We start from the raw sequence: 22,558 nt of genomic DNA on the forward strand, positions 1-22,558 counted from the left end.
TGCTGGTTTTTTTTTTTTCATTAAACAAAGTATATGAAACAACTTTTTTCAAATAACTTTTTCTTGTATTCTTAAGGTTAAACTTTCCAGTCTGAATTTAGATGATCACGCAAAGAAGAAACTTATTAAACTTGTGGGAGAGCGATACTGCAAGACCACAGATGTGCTTACCATCAGGACAGACAGGTACAGAAAGAAGAGTTCAGCACATTGGTCAGATGGGTTTATTATCTTCCAGTTCCCCAGCAGTCCTTTTCTTAAGAAATGACACCGCAAATCAAGGTAGCCTTTTATGTCAACTTGTATTAATGTATTAGGTCAGAGAAGTTGTCTAATTCACGTGTATAATGTCTTCACTAGCCTGCTCTTGCCATTCTCTTTCGGTACATGGAGCGGCTTGCCTAACTGCCTTGTTGAATTATCGTTGTTATTTTTCAATCTTGATTTTAATATAGCCATGTGTATAAGACTCAGTGGAGATGTTAGAAGAAAACAAAAGTATGATTTGCTAATTTAGGCTTAAACGGGTTTTTATTACAAAGCCACAGATCTTACAGTTTGAAATTTAAATTATTAAATATGGAAATTTAATTTGCCCAGGCAGTCTTGTACATAAGCAGAATTTCAGCGAATTCCTTTCATAAAGGCAGTATTAAGTTTACCTCATACGAATTTATAAATTAGGTCATAGGGTCATCTGAGGTGAAGGATTGTTGGTATGTTTTCACAAAAGGGTTGTTTAATTTCTGTCTTATATTTGGCTGTTTCTAAAGTATGCCCAAATCTAAAGACCTGCCTTTAGAGAAAAACAAGTGGAAAGATATCTTCTCTCACTTCCTATTCCAGTTTCAAAGCATTTTGAGGTGTCGATATCAGTTAGGCTTTATATCCTGCTTCTTCGTGGTGGGAAGAAGTAGCATGACATGCACAAGTGACGGTAGCAGTGTGGGCTGGCCAGACCTTGGGAGCCCTGGTTCCACATTGTTACCGTATGGGGGAAGCATAGATTTCAATGTCAGTGATAGTCTTTTTTTACTATCTTTGGAAAACGTAAAATAACGTTGAGTTTTGGGGTTATGCAACTTGAAAATACCTTTAAAATGTTACTCTTTGAAATTCCATAAGTACCTGGTAATTTTTTTCCCTAAGTTAACAAGTGTGTCAGTGTGTCTATATGTTTTATGGTAACGAGTGTTTATAGGATTATTAAACTTAAGTATACAATAAGAGAATACCATTAAAGTTACTTGTCATAGGATAGTTTTGTTTTATATTTAAAAAAAATTAGATGTAATGATTTTCCGTTCTATATTATTTTATTAATCTAAGAGCTAAACTTGCCCTCTCACACTTACGTAGAAGATTTACCTAATATTAGGTTATTAATTCCAATTTAAATATGGCATCAGCAATACGACATCGGTTAGTGTAGGTCATTTTTTTAAAAGTTGGCTCTGGAGAAATTGAGATGAACATTTAGATTAGCATCTGTCATCAGTCTATCTCTGTTTTTAAAATGAACTCTGTAGATGTGCTCACGCTGTCCTGCAGACTCAGCCCTGATGTTAGGAAGGGTACTTGGATTGGACGCAATCATAGTAAAAATAGTGTAAAAATATTACCAGATACAAATAACTCCATTAATGATGAAAGCAAAGAGAAATAAAAATAAATACATACAAAATAAATCAAAATAACACTAGTTTTCAATAACCTTAGGTAACCACCAACACGGACTATTTTTGTTCTAAGAACGGAATTTTCCTAAAGGTAGGATATTCCCTAAAGATAGGGAATACCTGAATATAAGTTATCCTTTGTGTTTAGTATTTGTATATTTTGCAAATTATTGTATGTACTGAGTTTTCAAAACTTTTGCTTCCTCCCTCTCTTTCTCTTAAAGGTGCCCTTTGAAGAGACAGAATTACGATTATGCAATATATCTGCTAACAGTTTTATACCATGAGTCTTGGGTAAGTGATTGTGTGTGAATGTTTAATAATTTTGTCAGCGTGATTTATTTTATAATTTAGATGGTGTTAACCTTTCAAAACAGTCTGTGGCAAGTACTCAGTTGAAGGTTTAATGAACTACTAGATAAACTAAGGAGGTATGAAGAGGTATGAAATGTTATAAATAACTTCTGACATTGACAGGGAAGACCTTGAAGCAGATTATGCAGTCCATCTCAGGACCTTACAGAAATCAGATGACTAAACACCTTTAAAATTCAGTTGTGGACTTTGGTTGGAAGATTCAAAATGTTTTACTTTTTTTCTTTTGTTTGACTTTGGCCGAAAGTTATCAAAGTTACGGAATGTAATCATCTATATAATGTAAGAATTGATAATGCATCCTGCTCTTCACATAAACTGCAAAACAAAGCCCCAAACTTTGTAGAAAGTTATTTTAAATATTTATTTCAGATTTTAGTTACCACATAGCCTTTCATATGAGCCTTTCACTGGCATACATTAGGGACAGTTAGAGGCAATTAATTATTTAAATAGTAGTAAAAACAGTCTTGTGTCTGACTGGATTTACTGAGTTTTAATGTAAGCATACACATATATTTGTAAGGAAGGTTTTGCTCTGCTAGAGCGTCAGCTTACTAATTTTAAGTTGGTATATAGTACGTTTAGATAACTCTAAGTTTTAAATGCTATTTTTTTAAAAATTAAAGTAATTTTAAGTATGCATATAAATTTTTTTTTTTTTTGCTTGCCTAACATAGACATAGGTCTCAATAGCATTTTCTTTCTTTCTTTTTTTTTTTTTTTTTTTCCGTCAATAGCATTTTCTATTAGGAACATTTCAAGTAATGGAGATAGCTGGAGAAAGAATCACTCTCTTTAGATACTTAAAGGATTTCTTATGAAAGAAGAGTTGGATTTGTTTTTCATGACTTTTAGGGATACAACAAGGTAGAAGTAATAGTGAAACAGACTTATTTCACAGAGTACAAACTTTCTAAGAGAGTCATGGAAAGATGGAGTGGGCTACTTTAATAGGTAGAAAATATTCCATCTTTTGGCTACTTAGCAGGGATATGGTGGTAAAAGGATCACTTTCATTAGATAGGTAGTTGCATTAGATGGCCTTTGGAATCTCCTGCCATCCTTGAGATATTGTAATTCTGTGAACACATGCAGCCATTCTCTAAACCCACAGCATTTCCTTCGTATTAACAATAAAACAGTTGTAGCCCAACCTCTTGGGATACGTGGAAAATTAAAAAAAAATATAAAACTTTGTTGCAAGGTTTGTAAAGAACAAAAAGCTTGTAGCTTTTGTCTTCTTTTGAGGTATTCTAATTATCATAATTCATCTGAATTTTCTAGTTCCTGGCTTCAGGAACAACATCATAATAGCAGTTAATCTCTCTTTCCTGCCAGTTGATTTTATAAATGCCTTTGGCTTGAACTAATTAAGTTCTTTTTTGAACTGGCAACAGGGTTGGATTAGCTGCAGCTCGATGGCTGCTCCTTCAAGAGTTAATCAATAAAAACCACCCAATTTTGAATCTCTTATTTTGCCAGCAGCCTGTAAAATGAATTTGCCCTAAAGGAAATGACAGGCATAAATAAATTCAGTGAAAGTTGACTTACTGGATTCTTTCTGTGGTTCCATGACATAGAATCCAAACAAGTTTGTATTCTGGATTCATGCAAGTAGCCTTTGATCTTTAACGCTAATTACTTTGATGCTAGAATAAGTAGCCACATACATCTATCCTAAACAGACAGAATTAAAGAATTTCTATATTAAACGTGGCTCTTGGTCCTTTCTAAACAAGTGCCATCAATGAAGAAGCTTTAAGAGAATGCAGATGAGCCGTGAAATTTTGCAAAGCTGGTGGAACAGAGTCTTTACTGAATTGAAATTCTTCTTTCCTTCACCAGCATGGAATTCAGACTTGAAATTGATGTTACCACCTGGTGTTTAATCAAATACTTTAGAGAGCCCCCTTTTAATCCATTTCTTTGTTTTTTTTAACTAGTTTCAGAGCATTTAATACCTAAAAAAGGTAAGCTTCTCTTAACTTTCTGGCTTTTTAATTTTTGTGTGGAGGTTACCTCTAAGAGTTGAGAGGAAAGTGGTTGGTAGTTTTATGTCGCACACAATTCAGAAACTTCTCTGAAAAGGTGTTCATCTAGACTTCAGGATAAGGAAGTTACTGTTGTGTGCTATTCAAAGTAGTTTAACTATGGAAGTATCAAAGTAGACTTCAAAAAACGTAGACTTCCCATGCCATAGACTTCAAGCATGGAGGCTTAGCAATGAGTTAAAGGATGGTTATTGCATTGCTGGGAGGTGATAAGAGACTGTCCTTCTGCAGTTCAGAGAAGCAAAGAGAGTTGTAGAAACTGGTTTCAGTAATTCCATGTGACACATTGTTGGCATAGGAGTGAATTAAGTTTTATCCTTTGGAACTGTGCAGACCTGCTATGTGGCTATTAATATTAATACGAAAATGAAGAAATACGTATCTTAGGATTTTGAATTCATTGATTCCCAATTTTTGTACATAGCTTACCTTTAACTTAACAGAGACTTCATATAGGTAATCAGATCTGTGTCATGTTGTATTTGAATGTTTTGAACAAGTGTCCTACTCAGCATTCTGATAGTAGCTGATAATGACAAAACTTCCTAAATTTTAACTTTGTTGCATGATATTCTTTAAACCTTCCACAAGTAATTTGATTAGGAAGTGCTTGAAGAAAGTATTTTGCAAAATGATTTGCAGAAAAGATAGACCAAGACACTGGGGGAAGACAAAAGCACTTCTTTTAGAAAATGTAGAGATCTAAAATCAAATTCCAAGAGTTTTTAAATGTTTGGATATTTAATTACTAATAGTTCTTTTTTTAAATTAGAGGGTTTTTTTTTTTTTGAGTTTTTGACTTACTTGGATTTCATGGTAGTCTTATTGCCAGTCAAAAATACATCTAGGTTTGTAATAAATTGATTCTGAAAAGTCGTGTAACAAAAACTTCCAAGTCAGATAATTTTACACTCAATAAGAGTTCATTTAAAAAAATTTTTTTTAATGTTTATTCATTTTTAAGAAACAGAGAACAGACCATGAGTGGGGGAGGGGCAGAGAGAAAGGGAGACAGAATCCAAAGCAAGCTTCAGGCTCTGAGCTGTCAGTGCAGAGCCCAACACGGGTCTTGAACTCTCTGATGCCAAGATCATGACCTGAGTTATAAAGTCAGACACTCAACTGACTGAGCCACCCAGGTGCCCCAATAAGAGTTCATTTTTATGTATTTATTATTTTTTAATGTTTATTTATTTTTCAGAGTGAGAGAGAGAGAGCACAAGCAGGGGAGGGTCAGAGAGAGAGGGAGACACAGAATCTGAAACAGAGAGAGAAAGAGCACAAGCGGAGGTGGGGGGGGATCAGAGAGAGAGGGAGACACAGAATCTGAAGCAGGCTCCAGGTTCTGAGCTGTCAGCACAGAGCCCAACATGGGGCTTGAACCCATGAAGCGTTAGATCATGACCTGAGCCAAAGTCGGTCGCTTAAGCAACTGAGTCACCCAGGCACCTCAAGAGTTCATTTTTAAAGGGGACCTTACTGCAAATATTTCTGATAAAATGAAGAGTCTTTTTGTAACTCCATACTCTCCATTCAGTCTGTTTGGTTTATGAGTTCACTGTGATTGTGTGTGCCCACATACATACACATTTCCAGGTTATATTAGAGAATGCTTGAATGTTTATTATGTTGTTTACTCTTTCTGGCATTCAACAATGATCTTGTGTACAAGATACAGTGACAGGTATTGGTAGGACTATGAAAATGAAAGAGCCTCTGCCTAATCTAGGTACCTTTATTTCTGGAGAGAACCAGTGCCTGAAATGTCACCTGTTTCACTGGATAATGGAAGTAGGAACACAGTGCTGTGAGAGGCACTGACAAGGATTAATTCTCCCTGGAAGCTTTCCAAGAAGTCGTGACTGGTTTTGGAAGAAGAGTAGGAGTGTGCAGCAGAGAAGTGGGCAAAGGACGCTGCCTTGTGGATGTAGAGAGCAGGCAGAAGTTTGGTGTGGGCAGGTTGTAAGACTGACAGTGCAGAGGTAGGGGATGAGGCGAAAAAAACCAAGTCAGAGCCAGATTGTGGACTGGTTGTATAGTCTATTTACAGAGTGTAGATTTGTATCCAGAGGGCAAAATGGAGCATTTTACTAGTTGTTTGAAAAGGTACCTGTTTCACTTTTTTACTGTTTTTGAAATAGTAAACCATCCATGTAGCAAATGTTAAGTGTGTTTTCATTAAAATGAACTGGTTATTGATTGATGGGCAAATGTTTACTGGTTGCCTGTTATTGCTTGGTGTTTTTGGATATGGAGGTTAATATATAAGGGGGAAACTGTCTTTTCCACTGAGGAACATTAGTAGAAACAAGTTGGTTTAGTAATAAATATTACCAAAGTGTTGGGTAGTTTACAATTTAATTATTAATGTTTCTCTTTATTTCTTATATATCCTTCAAGGCTTTAATTGATACGTGCTTTGAGCCTGTTTTTTTTTTTTTTTTATTAAGATATTATTGACATAAAATGTTATATAATAGGTATATAACAATGCTTCAATACGTGTATATGTGTACGTATGTACATCTATATACTATATACATATATGCTGTATATATATATATACATATACTGTATATACACACACACACATATACGCCATATATACACACACACACACACACACACACACACACACACACACATATATAAAGAGAGAAACAATCACCACAATATGTCTAGTTAACATTCATCACTACACACAATAGTTACACATTTTTTTCTTCTGATGAGAACTTTTGAATTTTATTGTCTTAGCAATAGTACAGTATTATTGACTGTAGTCACCATGATGTATATTAACATCACCATGATTTATTTTATAAATGGAAGTTTGTACCTTTTGACCATTTTCACTCATTTTGCCCACCCCAACCTCTGGCAACCACCAATTTGTTCGGTTTCTATGAGTTCGGGTGTTTTAGAGTCCACATATAAGTGAGATCATATGGCATTTATCTTTCTCTAACTTACTTCACTTAGCATAATGCCTTCAAGGTCCATTCATGTTGTCACAAATACCAAGATTTCCTTCTTTTTTTTTATCATTGAATATTATTCCATAATGTGTGTGTATGTATATTCACACGCACATACACACACACACACACACACACACACACGCTCACCTCTTTATCCATTTAACCATCAGTGAACACTTAGGTTATTTCCATGTCTCAGCTATTGTAAATAATGTTGCAGTGAACATGAGGGTGCAGATATCTTTTCAGGTTAATGTCTCATTTTCTTTGGATAAATACCCAGAAGTGGAATTCCTGGATCTTATGGTGTTTCTGTTTTTAATTTCTTGAGGAACCTCCATACTGTTTTCCACAGTGGCTGTATCATTTTACATTCCCAACAGTGCTCCAGGGTTCCCTTTTCTCCACATCCTCGCCAATACATGTTATTTCTTATCTTCTTGATAATAGCCATTTTAACAGGTGTGAAGTGATATCTTGTGGTTTTGATTTGCCATTTCCCTGATGATGACTGATATGGAGTGTCTTTTCATGTGTATGTTGGCCATCTGTATGTCTTTGGAAAAATGGCTATTCAGATCTTCTGCTCATTTTTAAATTGTATTGTTTGGGTTTTTTTTTTGTTTGTGTGAGTTATGAGTTCCTTATATACTTTGGATATTAACTCATCAGGTATATTTGAGCCTCTTTGTATAACTCCTATTTTGCATAAATAGCATGTTATACTGTCTTATTTTCTATATTGGTTACTAGGCCCTTGACTATAGACAGTGTCTTAGTCCCTATTCCATGGACAGTTTTCCATGTATGTTTTTGTTCCATGTATGTTTTGTTTTTCTAACTAATCATAAGGTCCCTATAGCATGTATAATCTTACTGTATTTTGTTTTTCAGAGTATCTAGGTCAGTGCTAGATAAAAACACTAAATGTTTAATAACAGCTGTCCATTTGGGATTTCTATAGATTTTTGAAGTAGAAGGTTTTCAACTTGAAAAGTGAGGTGACAAAGTAGCAAACTCCCTTTTTAGTAATATAAAATGTAGCATACTTGGTAGATATTAGGAATAATTAGCTTACCGGAATAGCTTAATAATTACCTATTAATAAAATTATTAATAATCAACAATCATAATTGTGCCCAGTTTGTAAGAAATATCTTTGCAACAGTTTGATGTTGTATGATTTGTGTTATGTGTAGATCAAATTTGTTTTTCATTTGATCATGTTTATTAAGATATTTAAAAAGTATTCTTGGTGCGCCTGGGTGGCTCAGTCAGTTAAGCCTCCAACTCTTGATTTTGACTTGGATTATGATTGCACACTCCAAGAGATCGAGCCCCAAGTTGGACTCTGGGCTGACTGTACAGAGCCTGCTTGGGATTGTCTCTGTCCCTCTCTGTCCCTCCCTCTCTCACTGTCTCTCTCTCAAATGAATAAACATTTTGTTTTTATTTTTCACTGTTTTTGGAAGTTCTCTACAAATTTTGTTCTCTACAGAAGTTTATTTTCTGATGCTAATTTGTATTTGACAATGTTAATATAATTCATTTTCTAGAAGAATATTGGTAACTCCTAACAAGGTGCATCTCTTTAATGTGAAATGTATTTATGCATAAGCTTCTATGTAATCTAATTATGAATAAACTAATAATACAGTGTTTATTAAAGAAAAAATAAACACATTAATGGAATTCCCATGATCAGTCTGAGCACTTGTCGTAGACCAGTAATGGTAAATAGTACTTACTTGCTACCTGTTCCTTGATTCCAGACAAATAGCACATCTGGCTTTTGTTTTATTTGTTTTATTTTTTTAATGTTTATTTTTGAGAGAGAGAGAGAGAGACAAAATGTGAGCGGGGTAGGGGCAGAGAGAGAGGGAGACACAGAATCTGAAGCAGGCTCCAGGCTCCAAGCTGTCAGCACAGAGCCTGATGTGGGACTCGAACTCATGAACCACAAGATCATGACCTGACCTGAAGTTGGACGCTTAACCAACTGAGCCACCCAGGTGCCCCTGGCCTTTGTTTTAAAAGAAATTTTTAGTGTTGCTCTGAGAGTCATCTGTGTCTCTGTCTCTGACTTTCTTTTTTACCTCCATGCTGTTCCACATGATCACCTTGGATGAAAATAAAACCAAAAAGAGGGTGAACGGTGGGAGAGGAGCTCCATTTTTAAAAAGTGCTTTAAAATACTGTCATTTTTCTTAACACAAAAGTGTTTACTGTGTCCACCCAGTTTAAATTAGTACTAACTTTGAAGATCAGGAACCAGATTTATCTATTACAACCTCTTCATTATATCAATTGAGAAATTAAGATTTAGAGGAGAGCTATGTACTTTGCTCAAGGTTACAGAGTTTATTAGCTGAAGGACTCAGATTTGAATTGCAGTTTCGAAGTTTCATATTCTTCCCATGGTATATTATTTAGTGTAGTTCATCTTTGACTTCCATTAAAAATACTGTGAAATAAGAGATGAAATCAAACCTGAACTTTAGCTGCTTGTTTACTGTCTTCTCAAACTGAACAGTTGACCATTGAAAATTTATCTCCATAACCTGTTTTCAGCTGGGGGTTGTATGAGACTCCCCTGCAAAGCTTTTTTAAACTAGAGATGTATGAACTCTACGGAATTAAAATCTCTAGTGCAGAGACTCAGGAGGGTTTCTTCCATTTTAAAGACTCCACATGTGATTCTGATATAAGTTCTGATTGTGAATAATTTCCCCAATCTTTGAGTCTTTTTAATAAAGAAACTAATTGGAGGGCTGGCATATCTCTTTAAAGACAACTTTTGTACATGTATCAAGTATCAGAGCTGAGGGTGGGGTCAGAATTAGAATGAGAAGGGCAAGAAAATGGAGGGATTTGTCTGTGATATAAACGCAGACCTTTTTTTTCACTTGACGTGGTAGGCAGTAGGCCGCTGTTCTGGATTCTTGGGTGGGATGATGATACAATCAAGGGGACACTTCTCAGATCTCTTTGCCTTCAGGTAAGACTTCATATTATATCCATTAAAATTATTTTCTCCTCTTGATCCCTGCTGCTTCCACCCTATATAGGTCTTTCACTCTAATAATGGCCTTATTGATTTTCCCATCTCATCCATCTTCTGCGTTGCTGTTCGAGTAATTGCTCTAAAAAGCAAGTCTGTTTTGTAATATTCCTTAATAAAATCCTTCAGTGGTTCCCTATTACCCAGGATAAAATCTAAACTACTTAGGCTGTCTATCCACAGCAGTTGGCCACCTCATTACTAGTTACTCAGGAAATGTAGGTTATGTATTCTATATCTCAGCCGTAATGAACATAATGTGTTCTTTTATAACTTTGCACATGCTATTCTCTCTGCTTATGATCCCTTTTTCAAATTGATCAACCTTGCAAATTCATATGAATCTTTTAATACACTTCAGATGTAACCTGTCTCAGAAGTTGTCTGTGCATCCTTTTTCCCTCCTCCCATTAGCATTACTCTTATTACTTTTACAGTAATTGTCCATATCCATGTCTGGCTGACCCCGTTAGACTGTGAGATCACTGAGGACAAGGACTATACATTTCATCCATCTTCATATTCCCAACCCCTAGTACAATGTCTGGCAAAACAGCATTTGTTAAATTTTTAAAAAACCAATCTGAATTGAATTGAATTCCTTGATGTATTCATCACTTAAACATTTAGCTGTGGTAACTGAAAGAATTGGCAGTATTTTTTTTTTTTATCCCTTATGGATATTTTGCCTCTTCTTATTTTTTATGATTTTCAAATAACTTGGATTTTTTTTAATGGTTAAACTGTTTTCCCTCATATTGCACAATGCCTTACTTGTAATCATGAGAAGTGGAATATTACTATGATTCATGTCCTAGGCAAAGGGAGTTGTAAATAAGATGGTAGAAGGTGACAAATTTGTGTATTTAGTGGAACAGATATTTCTTTGCCTTCTGTTACCTCAGAATATACTGACCATTGCATGAATGCAGTGTTTTTCTTTGTATTGAATTTATGCTTACAAGGGGGAGAAAAGGTAACAGGTTCCATTAAATTATTCTTTTATTCTTTATATTCTTTTTTGCCATGTCTCTCTGTTCCTTGGAACATGTTGTTCTACCACTAACAAGATTTGGGCAAATTATTTAATTGCTCTGAACTTCAGTTTTTGTCTGTAAAACAGATAGTAATAGTACTGCCTCACAAAGAGTCATGGTAGAAGTTAAGTGAATTAATCTATGGAAGGTGCTGACATACATAGTAAGTATTCTAAACTGAGTGTTCTATTCAGGCTCGTCCCATGCTACTTTCCTCACCTTGGCCTTCATTCAGTTCCCTGAATGTACTGAGCTCTTTCGTACCTCCAGGCCTCTGTGGAGATTGTTTTCTCTGCTGGGATGACAGTCTTTATCTGACTGGCTCCTACTCAACTCCAGGCCTCTGGCTACCCTGGCAGTTCCAGTACAGCACGGTGTGTGCCTGGCACAGTAGTTGTGCAGTAAATATTTATTGAGTGAGTGAATAATTGGGCCACTTGTGGAAAAGAGAACAGATCGTGTGAAATGGAAGGTTGCTTCCTCTAGGATGATAGTCTGAACAGGTTCTCTCACTGTAGGAAGGGAAGAAGAGAGAGCCCACATATATGTATATGTATTATATGCACACTTATAAATTAGTTGCTAAAATTATAACTGTTTAATGGCTGAAGAATTAAAATAGGAGTCTACAGGTTAATCACACTCTTTGCCTAATGGTGATCAGTTCAAGCTTAGTGGTGTTTTTCATTGCTGCCCAGTAATTTGAATATGCTATTCTTTTCTTTTCTTTTCTCTTTTCTTTTCTTTTCTTTTCTTTTCTTTTCTAATATTTATTTATTTATTTTAGAGACAGAGTGTAAGCGGGGGAGGCACAGAGAGAGAGGGAGACACAGACTCTGAAGCAGACTCCAGGCTCCAAGCTGTCAGCACAGAGACCGATGTGGGGCTTGAACTCACGAACCTTGAGATCGTGACCTGAGCTGAAGTCAAACGCTTAACCGACTGAGCCACCCAGGCGCCCCTTGAATATGCTGTTATTTCTACTTTAAAATTAATGCATTTCAACTACACTTCAAAAAAAAGAAACTCTCAAAAAAAAAACCTCTTAAACAACCGCCTACTTCAATTTTGGGTATGATTTTAGAAGCTAAAACTTGGGCAGCGAATTATAAGCAAAGGTACAAAATTGTAAATAAAATTGAACCATAGCAGTGTTTTTAAAAATGGATATAGGACAAGCACTGAGTGTCACCAGTATTGATTAGTTTCTTTAGGTGGTAGAATTATGAATGATTTTTTCCCTTTTATTTATTTTTTTAAATATTTATTTATTTTGAGAGGCAGGGGTGCAGGGAGAGAGAGGGGGAGAGAGTATCCTATGCAGGGTCCACACTGTAGATGGAGAGCTTGATGCAAGGCCCATTAAGACCTATGACCTGAGCCTAAATCAAGAATCGGATGCTCAACTGACTGAGCCATGCAGGTACCCTGATTTTTTTCCTTTTAATACTACACCAGAATTCACTTCTTGGTTACTATCCCTCTAGGATTAACCCTGTATTTTTAGAGGACCTTAATTAATGTAGCATTGGACTTTTTGCATAAAGACAGTGAAGTTAAAAAATCTTTTGTTTTTATGGTTTTGTGTTTTTTTTTTAAAGGAAACTATTCCCAAAAGGCCATTTGAAGTCACATAAATGTAAAAGCCTTATTTCACAATTGCCATTTTTAGATATAACATCTTGGAAAGATACTGCTTATTTACAAAGAATACCGAGCCTCTTTAAGTATAAAGTTTCTGACTGTGATGTGCCATGTTTCTAGAAATGTCTACTTTATATTTCAGTCCAAATCAATTAAATTTGTTTCCCAAGTTTTGTCCTTACCCCCTTTTACCTCATTCTGTACATTCTTCCAGGTGCCATAAAGTATCTTGTATATGCTGACAACTCTGAACTCTTTATCCTCAAGCCTCTCTCCTGAGCACCCTGTGTTATTTGACACCTCCTTGTTGTAAGTCATAGAAACTCACTCAGGCCAGCCTAAGCAGAAGATAGAAGGGCAAGGATGCTGCAAGATCTCAGGAATGGGCAAGAACAGAAACTAGGAGTGTGAGAGCTTTTATTCTTTGGACTCTGTTACTTTATAGGCAACTGCTTTACTCTTTTCTCTCCCGAGACTGATTTCTTCTCCTCCAGTCTGTATGTCAGAAAACATGACCTTGACTACTTCAGGATTTATAGGACTAGTCACCCCCAGGGGAGAGGGGGAGACAAGGGAAGAGCGAGCAAAACTAATACAACTAAACTTAAAATTAAATTATGTCTTTGGACTCATACTGCAGAGAAGGGACTCTGCTTCAGTCAGGTATTATTCGGTAACTGGCCAGATAGGCAGGATGATACCAGGGAAACGTACCTGTCTGGGGCCAGTAATTTGTACAGAAGGAATTGCCCCTTGGTAGAGTGAATGAATTTAATGAATGAATGAACTGACCTAGATTAGGTGCTCATGAATTAAAACACCACAATAATGTTATTGTGGTTATGATTTTTTAAATGACCCCTTTGTTTAAAAAAAAAAAAGAACAATACCAATATATTATGGATGAAATGATACAAAGTCTGGAATGACCTCCATAATAATTCAGTGAGGGTGTGGTAAGGGGGCAGTGGATAGAGGCTTATATGAAACTGGACTGCTATGCATTGATTGTTGAAACTGGGTGATGGGTACATGAGAGTTTATAGTGCTGTCCTGTCTACTTTTATATGCATTAGAAATTTTCTGTAATAGACTCCTTTAAATCACAAAAACAAAGTGTATTTAGCCTCATAGAAAATGATTATAGGTTGAATTTTGTTTCAGTATCAGTAGTATTGCATTTGAATAATGAGGTATTTTTTGGCTTTGCCAGCCCTATTTTTATTTCACCGGAAGGGGTGTTTCAGTAGATGCCTATTAGGAACAAGCATATGTACCCCTTTTCTAAAATATTTGGATATGAAAACATTAGTTTTTAGCTAGGATGCCTGGAGACATCCAGCTCTGCCTAGTACTGTCTAGCACATAGTGGGTTCTCAGGAAATGTTTTTTGAAAGAGTGCCCAGAAGCAGTCACAACCCAAAAGGGAGTTTGTCTGTTGAGCTTTTTTCTTGCAGTTTATTTGGTGAAGAAGTCTTGGGCGGGTGGGGGGGGGGGGGGGGCGTTTGTTTGTTTGTTGTGGTTTTTTTCTGTAGCCTTTTCCATCATTTGAATTCTGCTGATTGTATCACCATAGTGTAATTTTTTAAGTTTATAGTTGCATCTAGAGGCTTAACCAAATTCTATTTTGATTTTTTTTTTTTTTTTTACTACTGTATAATTAGGATTGTGTTCTTCCATCAGGAAGTGCATGGTTATCTGATTGTCTCTCTTTTTTTGAATTTAGCACTGTAGCTTTTTTAAGTTAAAAGTTATAGAAAAATTATAAGTTTTTGATAGTGAAAACTATAGGTTTTTAAATAAATAAGTTACTTCAGAATCACTGATCCAGACTAAATTTCCCAAGGTCTGTTACTGCAAACTTAAAAAAAGAAGTTTTAAATTTTATTCATATAAGACATTGTCTTAGTCCATTTGGGCTCCTGTAACAATACCACAGACTAGTCTTATAAACAACAGAAATGTGTTTTCTGCAGTTCTGAAGGCTGAGATGCCCAAGATCAAGGCATTGGCAGATTTGGTGTATAGTGAAGGCCTAAACGACTTTCTCGCTATGTTCCCTTGTGGCAGAAGGGGCAGGGCTTTCTCTGGACATTAAACCCCGTTTATGAGGGCTCCACCCTCAAGACCTAAATACCTCCCAAAGACCCTACCTCCAATACCAGGACTTTGGGAGTACTATTTCAACAAGAATTTGGAGGGGTGGGGGGATATAAGCATTAAGTCTATAAAAAAAAATATATGAGTTGTCCTCCCAGGTTTAGATTTGTTGGAACTTGTTAAGTAGAATCACTGGGAATCTTAGAGGGAGTTGATTAGTAAAATATAAAAAAGATTTCAGAATCTCATAGTTATAATTTCATAGTACAGAACTGACATATATAACAATATAGTTTTCTTTTGTTCTGTTTCTGCATTCACTAATTCTGACTTCTGCTGTATCTTAGACTCCTTTTAACTCCATCCAGTGATTTATTAATTTTAGATACTGTGTTTTTCAATTCTAAATGTTCACTTAATTGTTCATCTTTTATGGATACCAATTCTATGCTGAAATTCTTCATTATTTAATTCATGTTGGTTATCTTTTCCTTTTTTTTCTTTAACACATTAATTCTTAGTTATTGTAAAGTTCCTGTCTGCTAATTTCATTATCTTGATCATCTGGAGTTCTTCTGCTATTGTTTGTTTTCCCTTGGTTATTAATTACTTTTTTCTTCAGATGTTTCAAATGTCTAGTAACTTTCTTGTATGCTAGATGTTGTGTGTGAAAGACTCATAAAAGCTCCCAATTGCTGTCAACCATCAGCATTTCTTCCTTTTCTTGTTTTTAAATTTATTTTTGAGAGAGTGAGTGCGCATGAGCGGGGGAGGGGCAGAGAGACAGAGGGTGACACAGATTCTGAAGCAGGCTCCAGGCTCTGAGCTTTCAGCACAGAGCCCAATGTGGCTCAAACCCACCAACAGTGAGATCATGACCTGAGCCGAGGTCGAATGCTTAACCAACTGAGCCACCCAGGCGCCCCCCTCCTTTTTCTCTTAGGCAGAGAGGGTCAGGGGTTTATCATTTTAATCCAGTCATGATTCAGGTAGACCAAGGCTGGGCTTCAGTTTTGTAGATTTAGTGCAGCTCTGATTTGTTCCTTTTCCTTAGGCATAACCTTCAAGGCTTTGATTAGGAACTTGGTGAGTCAGCTTCCACATCTCTGAAAATCTACTGAAGAGTCCTTTGTGCTGTACAGAAATTTTGAGCTTAGCTTGGTAGCCGCTTATCTTGCAGCAAAATCTAGCAGATGTTTTGAAAGGGAGATTGGTTGTGTGTTTACAACAGGACTTCCTCCTTCTAGTGGGACTTTGTGTCTTAAACACTAGGAAATTAATGGTGGATTTCGCACTGCTTTTTAGAAGCCTGATTCTGACTCCCCACCCATAAGTAGCCCCAGAACTAAAACCAGTCATGTTTAGGGCTCTTCGTTTCTGGTCTGTTATAAGAGCCCTGGATAACAGGTCAAACCTCATTTGTTTCGTTTCCCGACTAAAATCCTTCTCTATGAGCCAAGTGCCAGTCTTGTACAGAATTGGAAAATGCCTTCAGGAAAGAAAATGGGGATTTTCAGAAGGATCCTTCTCATACCTTTGCAGCCTGGAATTCACATTCATCTAGTCATTACTGATTCTGTAACTCTCTGATATCTTTAAGATTTTGGAGGGTGGGTGGTCAGTTACAGTTGACCCTTGAATAATGCAGGGGTTAGAGATGCCAACCCCCCATTTGTTAAAAATCTAGGTGTGTAACGTTTGACCCACCAAAAACTTAACTACTAATAGCCTACTGTCAGAAGCCTGACTGATAACAAGGTTGATTAATACATATTTTGTATGTTAGATGTATTATATACTGTATTTTTATAATCAAGTAAGCTGGAGAAAAGAAAATGTTGTTAAGAAAATCGTAAGGAAAAGAAAATACATTTATAGTCCTGTGCTGTATCAAAAAAAAAAAAAAATCTGTGGACCCTTGCAGTTGAAACCCATGTTGTTCAAGGCAAGCACAGTTATAGCTAGTTATAGCTAAACTGGAAGCATTATGTGATCTCTTACATCCTGTTTGAAAGTGGAAATCATAATGTAAGATTAAAAGATAATTTTAAGGGTTCCCCCCCAAGGATTTTATGTTTATGCCTCTTAGAAATGAAAAATATTCTAAAGTGATAAGCATTATGGACAGCATTATTATTTTTATGTCATTGACAAAGATTAGAAAAGAAGATTGGAATAGGTTCTTTTTTTTTTTTTTTTTTTAACGTTTATTTATTTTTGAGAGACAGGGAATGAGCAGGGGAGGAACAGAGAGAGAGGGAGACACAGAATCTGAAGCAGGCTCCAGGCTCTGAGCTGTCAGCACAGAACCCAGCACAGGGCTTGAACCCACAAACCGCGAGATCATGACCTGAGCCGAAGTCAGTTGCTTAACCGACTGAGCCACCCAGGCGCCCCTGGAATAGCTTCTTAATATATCATTTATAGACCACCATCTCTTCCAGTTAGTTCTGTTCTCTTCACCGACAAGCTCCATTTGGTTGACACTCATCTGTGAAAACTTCTGTATTAATGACTAGAAAAGATTTCTTCGCTCATAAGGTAAATATATTGATAATGATTAGCTTTTATTTTTCCTGCTTGAAAAACAGACATTCTAAAGATGTAAAGATCTTTTCTTACATTTAATGTAGGACTTCAAAGAACTAGGTGTCTTTTTCTTGACACAAACGCTGTATTGTGCATGTGTGCATGTATATTTTCTAATCTACATCTGGTTAGACATAAAAAGCCTATACCCAAAGGAGACTGCAGGAAAATCGGAGATAACTCAGTTATTTTTAAGAACAGGCAGTGAACTGAGAAATTTAAATCTAATCAGTGATATGTTTGTCAGAAAGACAGTAACAAGCATCAGGAAGAACATTACCTTTATATCAGAGATAAGGAGTAAAGACCTCTTGTTTAACTGTTTTATCTAAATGTCATAAAAATCAATGATTTTGTTAGTGGGGATAACTGCAGAACATTTGGACAATTGCATCTGTGTTTATATTTACCTTGAAAGTTTCAATTTACTGTTTGATAGGAATAGTGATGCTGTTGACATAGAAACATATTTTGCAGGTAGTGTAATAAGGTTTGAATCCCACTCTTCTTCTGTGTTATTAGTAGCAAGCATTTATTTAGTGTTTACTCTGAGCCAGGTGCTCTAAGTGCATGGATATTCCTTATCTCTTTTAATCAGCAGAACAGCCCTTGGAGTCAGTTCTTACAGAAATGCCAGCTTGTCAGCATAGTAAGTAGTGAAGCTGGGATTTAAACTCAGTTGGGTAAAACACCAAAACCCATATTAAATATAGTATCAATACCACCTCCCTGTGTGACCTTGAGCAAATCACAGATATACGTCCCCTAATTCTGAAGCCCTAAAAGCTTTGGAAATTGTTAATCTTTTTATAACTTACTTGGTGGCAAAATGAGACGTCAGTGGATGAAAAGCTATTTATAGCCTTTGTTTATCCCATTTATTGTGAATATTCAGACATGGTAATGTATTTGCTTTAGGGAGTGTTGCCATAGACCTTCTCTGGAAGTGTTACAAAATATATGGTATGTGCACCATATTAACTTTCTAAAGTAGGAACAATTCTGAAATCTGAAACATTCTCAAGTGGCTGTGGCCCCCTATTTAACGTCCATAATATTTAGTTTTCTTATCTGTAGAGATGTTAACACCTAACCTAGTAGGTTTTAATAAGAATTATATGAAATAATTATGTAAGTCTTTAGGCTCAGTGGTATATAATAAGTATTAAATTTATTGGTATCGTGGGGCGCCTGGGTGGCTCAGTCGGTTGAGCGTCTGACTTCAGCTTAGGTCATGATCTCGCAGTCTGGGAGTTTGAGCCCTGTGTTGGGCTCTGTGCTGATAGCTCAGAGCCTGGAACCTGCTTCGGATTCTGTGTCTCCCTCTCTCTCTCTGCTCCTCCCCTGTTCATGCTCTGTCTCTCTCTCTCTCTGTCAAAAATAAATAAACATTTAAAAAAATTAATTAAATTTATTGGTATCATTACTGTCATTATCCTGGAATTTATTGTCAGCTGTTGCAGAGTTTGGATCCTGAAGTTAGAATTGTCGAGAACGTGAGCTCAGTTTGCAGCTGAAGCCTGACACTGCATCGTGTCTGTACAGGATTAGTAGGAAGCCATGTCTTTTCCAGAATGTAGTTACTTTCACTCACCAGTTTAAATGGTAGTAATTTCCTCCTGTAAGTGTACATTATCCCTTAATGCAGGATTTCCTAACCTCGTTTGTGTCATTACACACTTAGAAAATTCTTTCCTGGGGCGCCTGGGTGGCACAGTCGGTTAAGCGTCCGACTTCAGCCAGGTCACGATCTCACGGTCCGTGAGTTCGAGCCCCGCGTCGGGCTCTGGGCTGATGGCTCAGAGCCTGGAGCCTGTTTCCGATTCTGTGTCTCCCTCTCTCTCTGCCCCTCCCCTGTTCATGCTCTGTCTCTCTCTGTCCCAAAAATAAATAAATGTTGAAAAAAAAAAATTTAAAAAAAAAGAAAATTCTTTCCTGAGATATGAGGGAGGAGGGTGCTTGGGACTGCTCCTGCTACTCCAGGCTCACCTGGCCACCTGAGGTCAGAAGGAATCTGCGTCCTGGGACACCTGTAACACTCCTTGGCAAAGCACTGTAGAATTGCGTAGACCAGACGTAAGGGGAAGAGAAATGAAATGTTGGAAATTACTAGTGAATTTGTGTTGGGTACCTCTTCTGTTTAAGCATCTATTTCAAAGCAGTTAAGAAAATCCACATAAACCTAGGTGAAATTTATAATTTCTAAAATAGTTAATCTCGTAATTGCTTGTCTTCTCGCAGTCAAGAATGAAGTAGATTGGGAATTTAAAAAAAAATGAGGTAGATTGACTTTTTTTTAATGCTTATATATAATGTATTTGCTGGCATCTTAAATATACTTCATTAGTAAGCTAGAATTACGAAGAAACTGTAACATTGTCTTAGCATTTGAAGCACTTCCAAGAGTAGATAGGACCAATGATACATTTAATTTGGGGCATTTGTTTTTTTTTGTTTTTTTTTTTTAAGGGGCTGACATTTATATTTCTTCCCCAAATATTACAGTAAAAATCAGGTGGGGTAGGATCATTTTGTCAATTTTCTGATGAATGTAAAATTCAGAGTTTGACTGTTAGAAGTTACTTGCAACAGGCTTGTACACACAGGCCACAAGAAGTTGTTTCACATCATCCCTCCCTCTCAGCCAAGCCAATAGCCTCACTATCAGATAAAAAAGGGATAAAGAGTTGATTCTCAACCACATCAGAACATCAATTGACACATTACCCTCAGCCATAAATTCAGGATGGCGGGGGGGGGGTGGGGGGGTGGGGGGCAGCAGTTTAGGGAGCTGCCAGAACAGATGACCTCACTTCGGCTAAGGGATTTGAGGGTGACTGGTTTCTCTTAAACGAAAGGGCCCTCCCTTTTGAAGGATTAAAGGAGTATTTCTTTTTCGTGTGTTTCTCTGTGACGGAGGAGACTCTTTTCCTGGCCTTCAGTGACCCGAATGGGGTTAGCTGAGTCTATGGCGTCCCCAGTGGCCTGTTTGCATTTGGTGGGGCTCCTCCTTACCAACCTTTGAGGGACAAATTTCCAGTGCTCTTCTCTCTTTTCCTGGACGCTTACAGTGAGGTTGGGACGGGAGGCAGGTGTGAGTGGAAACGGTCTCCTTGGTACCCACTTAATTCTGGAGAGACTTGGAGCTCTGTCTGCTCAAATTGGGGGCTTTTTCAAGAGGAGTTTTCAAAGATAAAATATTTCTGACAGCCTTACAAATCTGTCTTTCTTTTAATCCTTCAAAAATATTATAATTTGGGGGGTTTACCACCTTCTGAAGTTATAAGAACATTGGATGATTCTATAATTGCATATAGCCAGAATATGTTTTGTGTTAATTTGGGAAGAATGTGGCTGGCTTTCAGCACTTCTTTGAACCAAGGCATATTATTTATTAGCTGCGTTTCTTGATTTTTCCCAGAATGTTACATCTTCATCTAAATCATAAATCTGAATTATATTGCTACAAAACCTAACTGTTGCCTAGAATAGCGTGGTAATAATTTTTGTAAGAAAAAAACAAGCAGTAACAATTGTTTCCTTTATAGGAACAGAAAATAAAGCTAGTAACAAAATTCCAGGTTATATGAAGTCATTATGACTAAAAATCATGTTTTACATGTGTATTTTATATATTTTATTTTATCATAACAATTGGTCTTCCTTGTCATCCCCACAGGCATGTTACAAAGATAAACACAGTCTCTTCTCAACTCTTAACTATTTTTAACCTCAGAAATGTGAAATGTTGAAGTGTTAGAGTTTAGAGATTAGAAAGTTGCAAAAAAATGAGTTTTCTGTATCTTTTGGGTAACAGTCGTGCTTTGTAAGTGAAATTTGCAAGGCAGGTGAAGTGTGCACCGTGTGGGCAGAATTCGTGAGTGGTGATGAGTATTCACATAACAGAGTGAGCAGTCCTGAAGCTGTTGGTGCAGGTGGACAGCCACACCGTAAGGGAGGCAAATCAGGGTTTACATACAGAGCATTGACAGGGAGTCTCCGTATTTTGCAGATTCTCTTTCCCTAAAAACGAAACAAAACTTAGTTTTTGGATAGTATTTCTGTTTTCAGAACTCATTTTTTCCTTTCAGAAAACCGAAGAATGGGAGAAAGAGAAGACTGAGGCAGATATGGAAGAGTATATATGGAAAAATAGCCCCTCTGAAAAAAATATCCTGGAAACACTTCTCCAAATTAAAGCTGCTGAGAAAAATCTGGAAGTAAATAAAGAAGAGCTCCTTGGTACAAAAGAAGTCGAAGATTACAAAAAGTGTGTTGTTAGTCTTAAGAATGAGGGGGACAATGAAGAGACCCTTTCTCAGTACAAAGAATCCGTGAAGAAGCTGTTAAAACTGATGTGATTTATGTAGAAAAACTGCTTGATTTGCTAATTTTATGATCTATCTGTAATCATTATCTAACTTCACATAAATTTGAAAATGTTAAAAAGAACCATTGTTTTACATCAGATTTAAAAATATTCCTTTCATACTAATCCGTAATGGCAATGATTATTCATAAGTTCTTATTTGTACAGTGCGGCAGAAGGACTAATTAAAATATCTCGGTGATTCCTTCTGGCTTCTGAAGTGTCTTCATTTTATTTCTACCATAACAACTTTAATATTCCTATATATACATATATTGTTATTTTGTCACCTGCTGTATTTCTTTCCCTACAAATTAGCACCTATTGGTTGCTTTTGGATACGGATCTTCCTCAACTTACAGCGGGGTTATGTCCCAATAAGTTCATTTTAAGATGAAAATATTAGAGGTTAAAAATGCATTGTTTTTAATTTTTAAAAAACATTTCTTTATTTTGAGAGAGACAGAGCATGAGCAGGGGAGGGGCAGAGAGAGAGGGAGAGAGACTCTTAAGCAGGCTCCACGTTGTCAGCGCAGAGCCAAACACGGGGCTCAGCCTCACAAACTGCGAGATCAAGACCTGAGCTGAAACCAAGGGTCGGACCCTTCCTTAACCAACTGAGCCACCCGGGCACCCCAGGTTGAAAATGCATGTAAATATACCCAGTCT

At 36.7% G+C, this 22,558-nt stretch overlaps 1 protein-coding gene across 2 annotated transcripts in view; it reads left to right on the top strand.

Annotated features, from left to right (window-relative positions):
* MRPS35 (mitochondrial ribosomal protein S35) overlaps positions 1 to 22,094 on the top strand; it is a 47,144-nt gene extending 25,050 nt beyond the window's left edge. For both annotated transcript variants that reach the window (XM_047864981.1, XM_047864982.1), the window contains 3 exons: positions 77 to 186; positions 1,904 to 1,973; positions 21,612 to 22,094. In XM_047864981.1, coding sequence (XP_047720937.1) covers positions 77 to 186; positions 1,904 to 1,973; positions 21,612 to 21,881 — 450 coding nt within the window. In that variant the 3' untranslated portion in view covers positions 21,882 to 22,094. The remainder of the gene's footprint in view (positions 1 to 76; positions 187 to 1,903; positions 1,974 to 21,611) is intronic.
* The last annotated feature ends 464 nt before the right edge of the window (positions 22,095 to 22,558 follow it).

The sequence above is a fragment of the Prionailurus viverrinus genome, chromosome B4 (assembly GCF_022837055.1).
Source record: "Prionailurus viverrinus isolate Anna chromosome B4, UM_Priviv_1.0, whole genome shotgun sequence".
Lineage (NCBI taxonomy): Eukaryota > Metazoa > Chordata > Mammalia > Carnivora > Felidae > Prionailurus > Prionailurus viverrinus.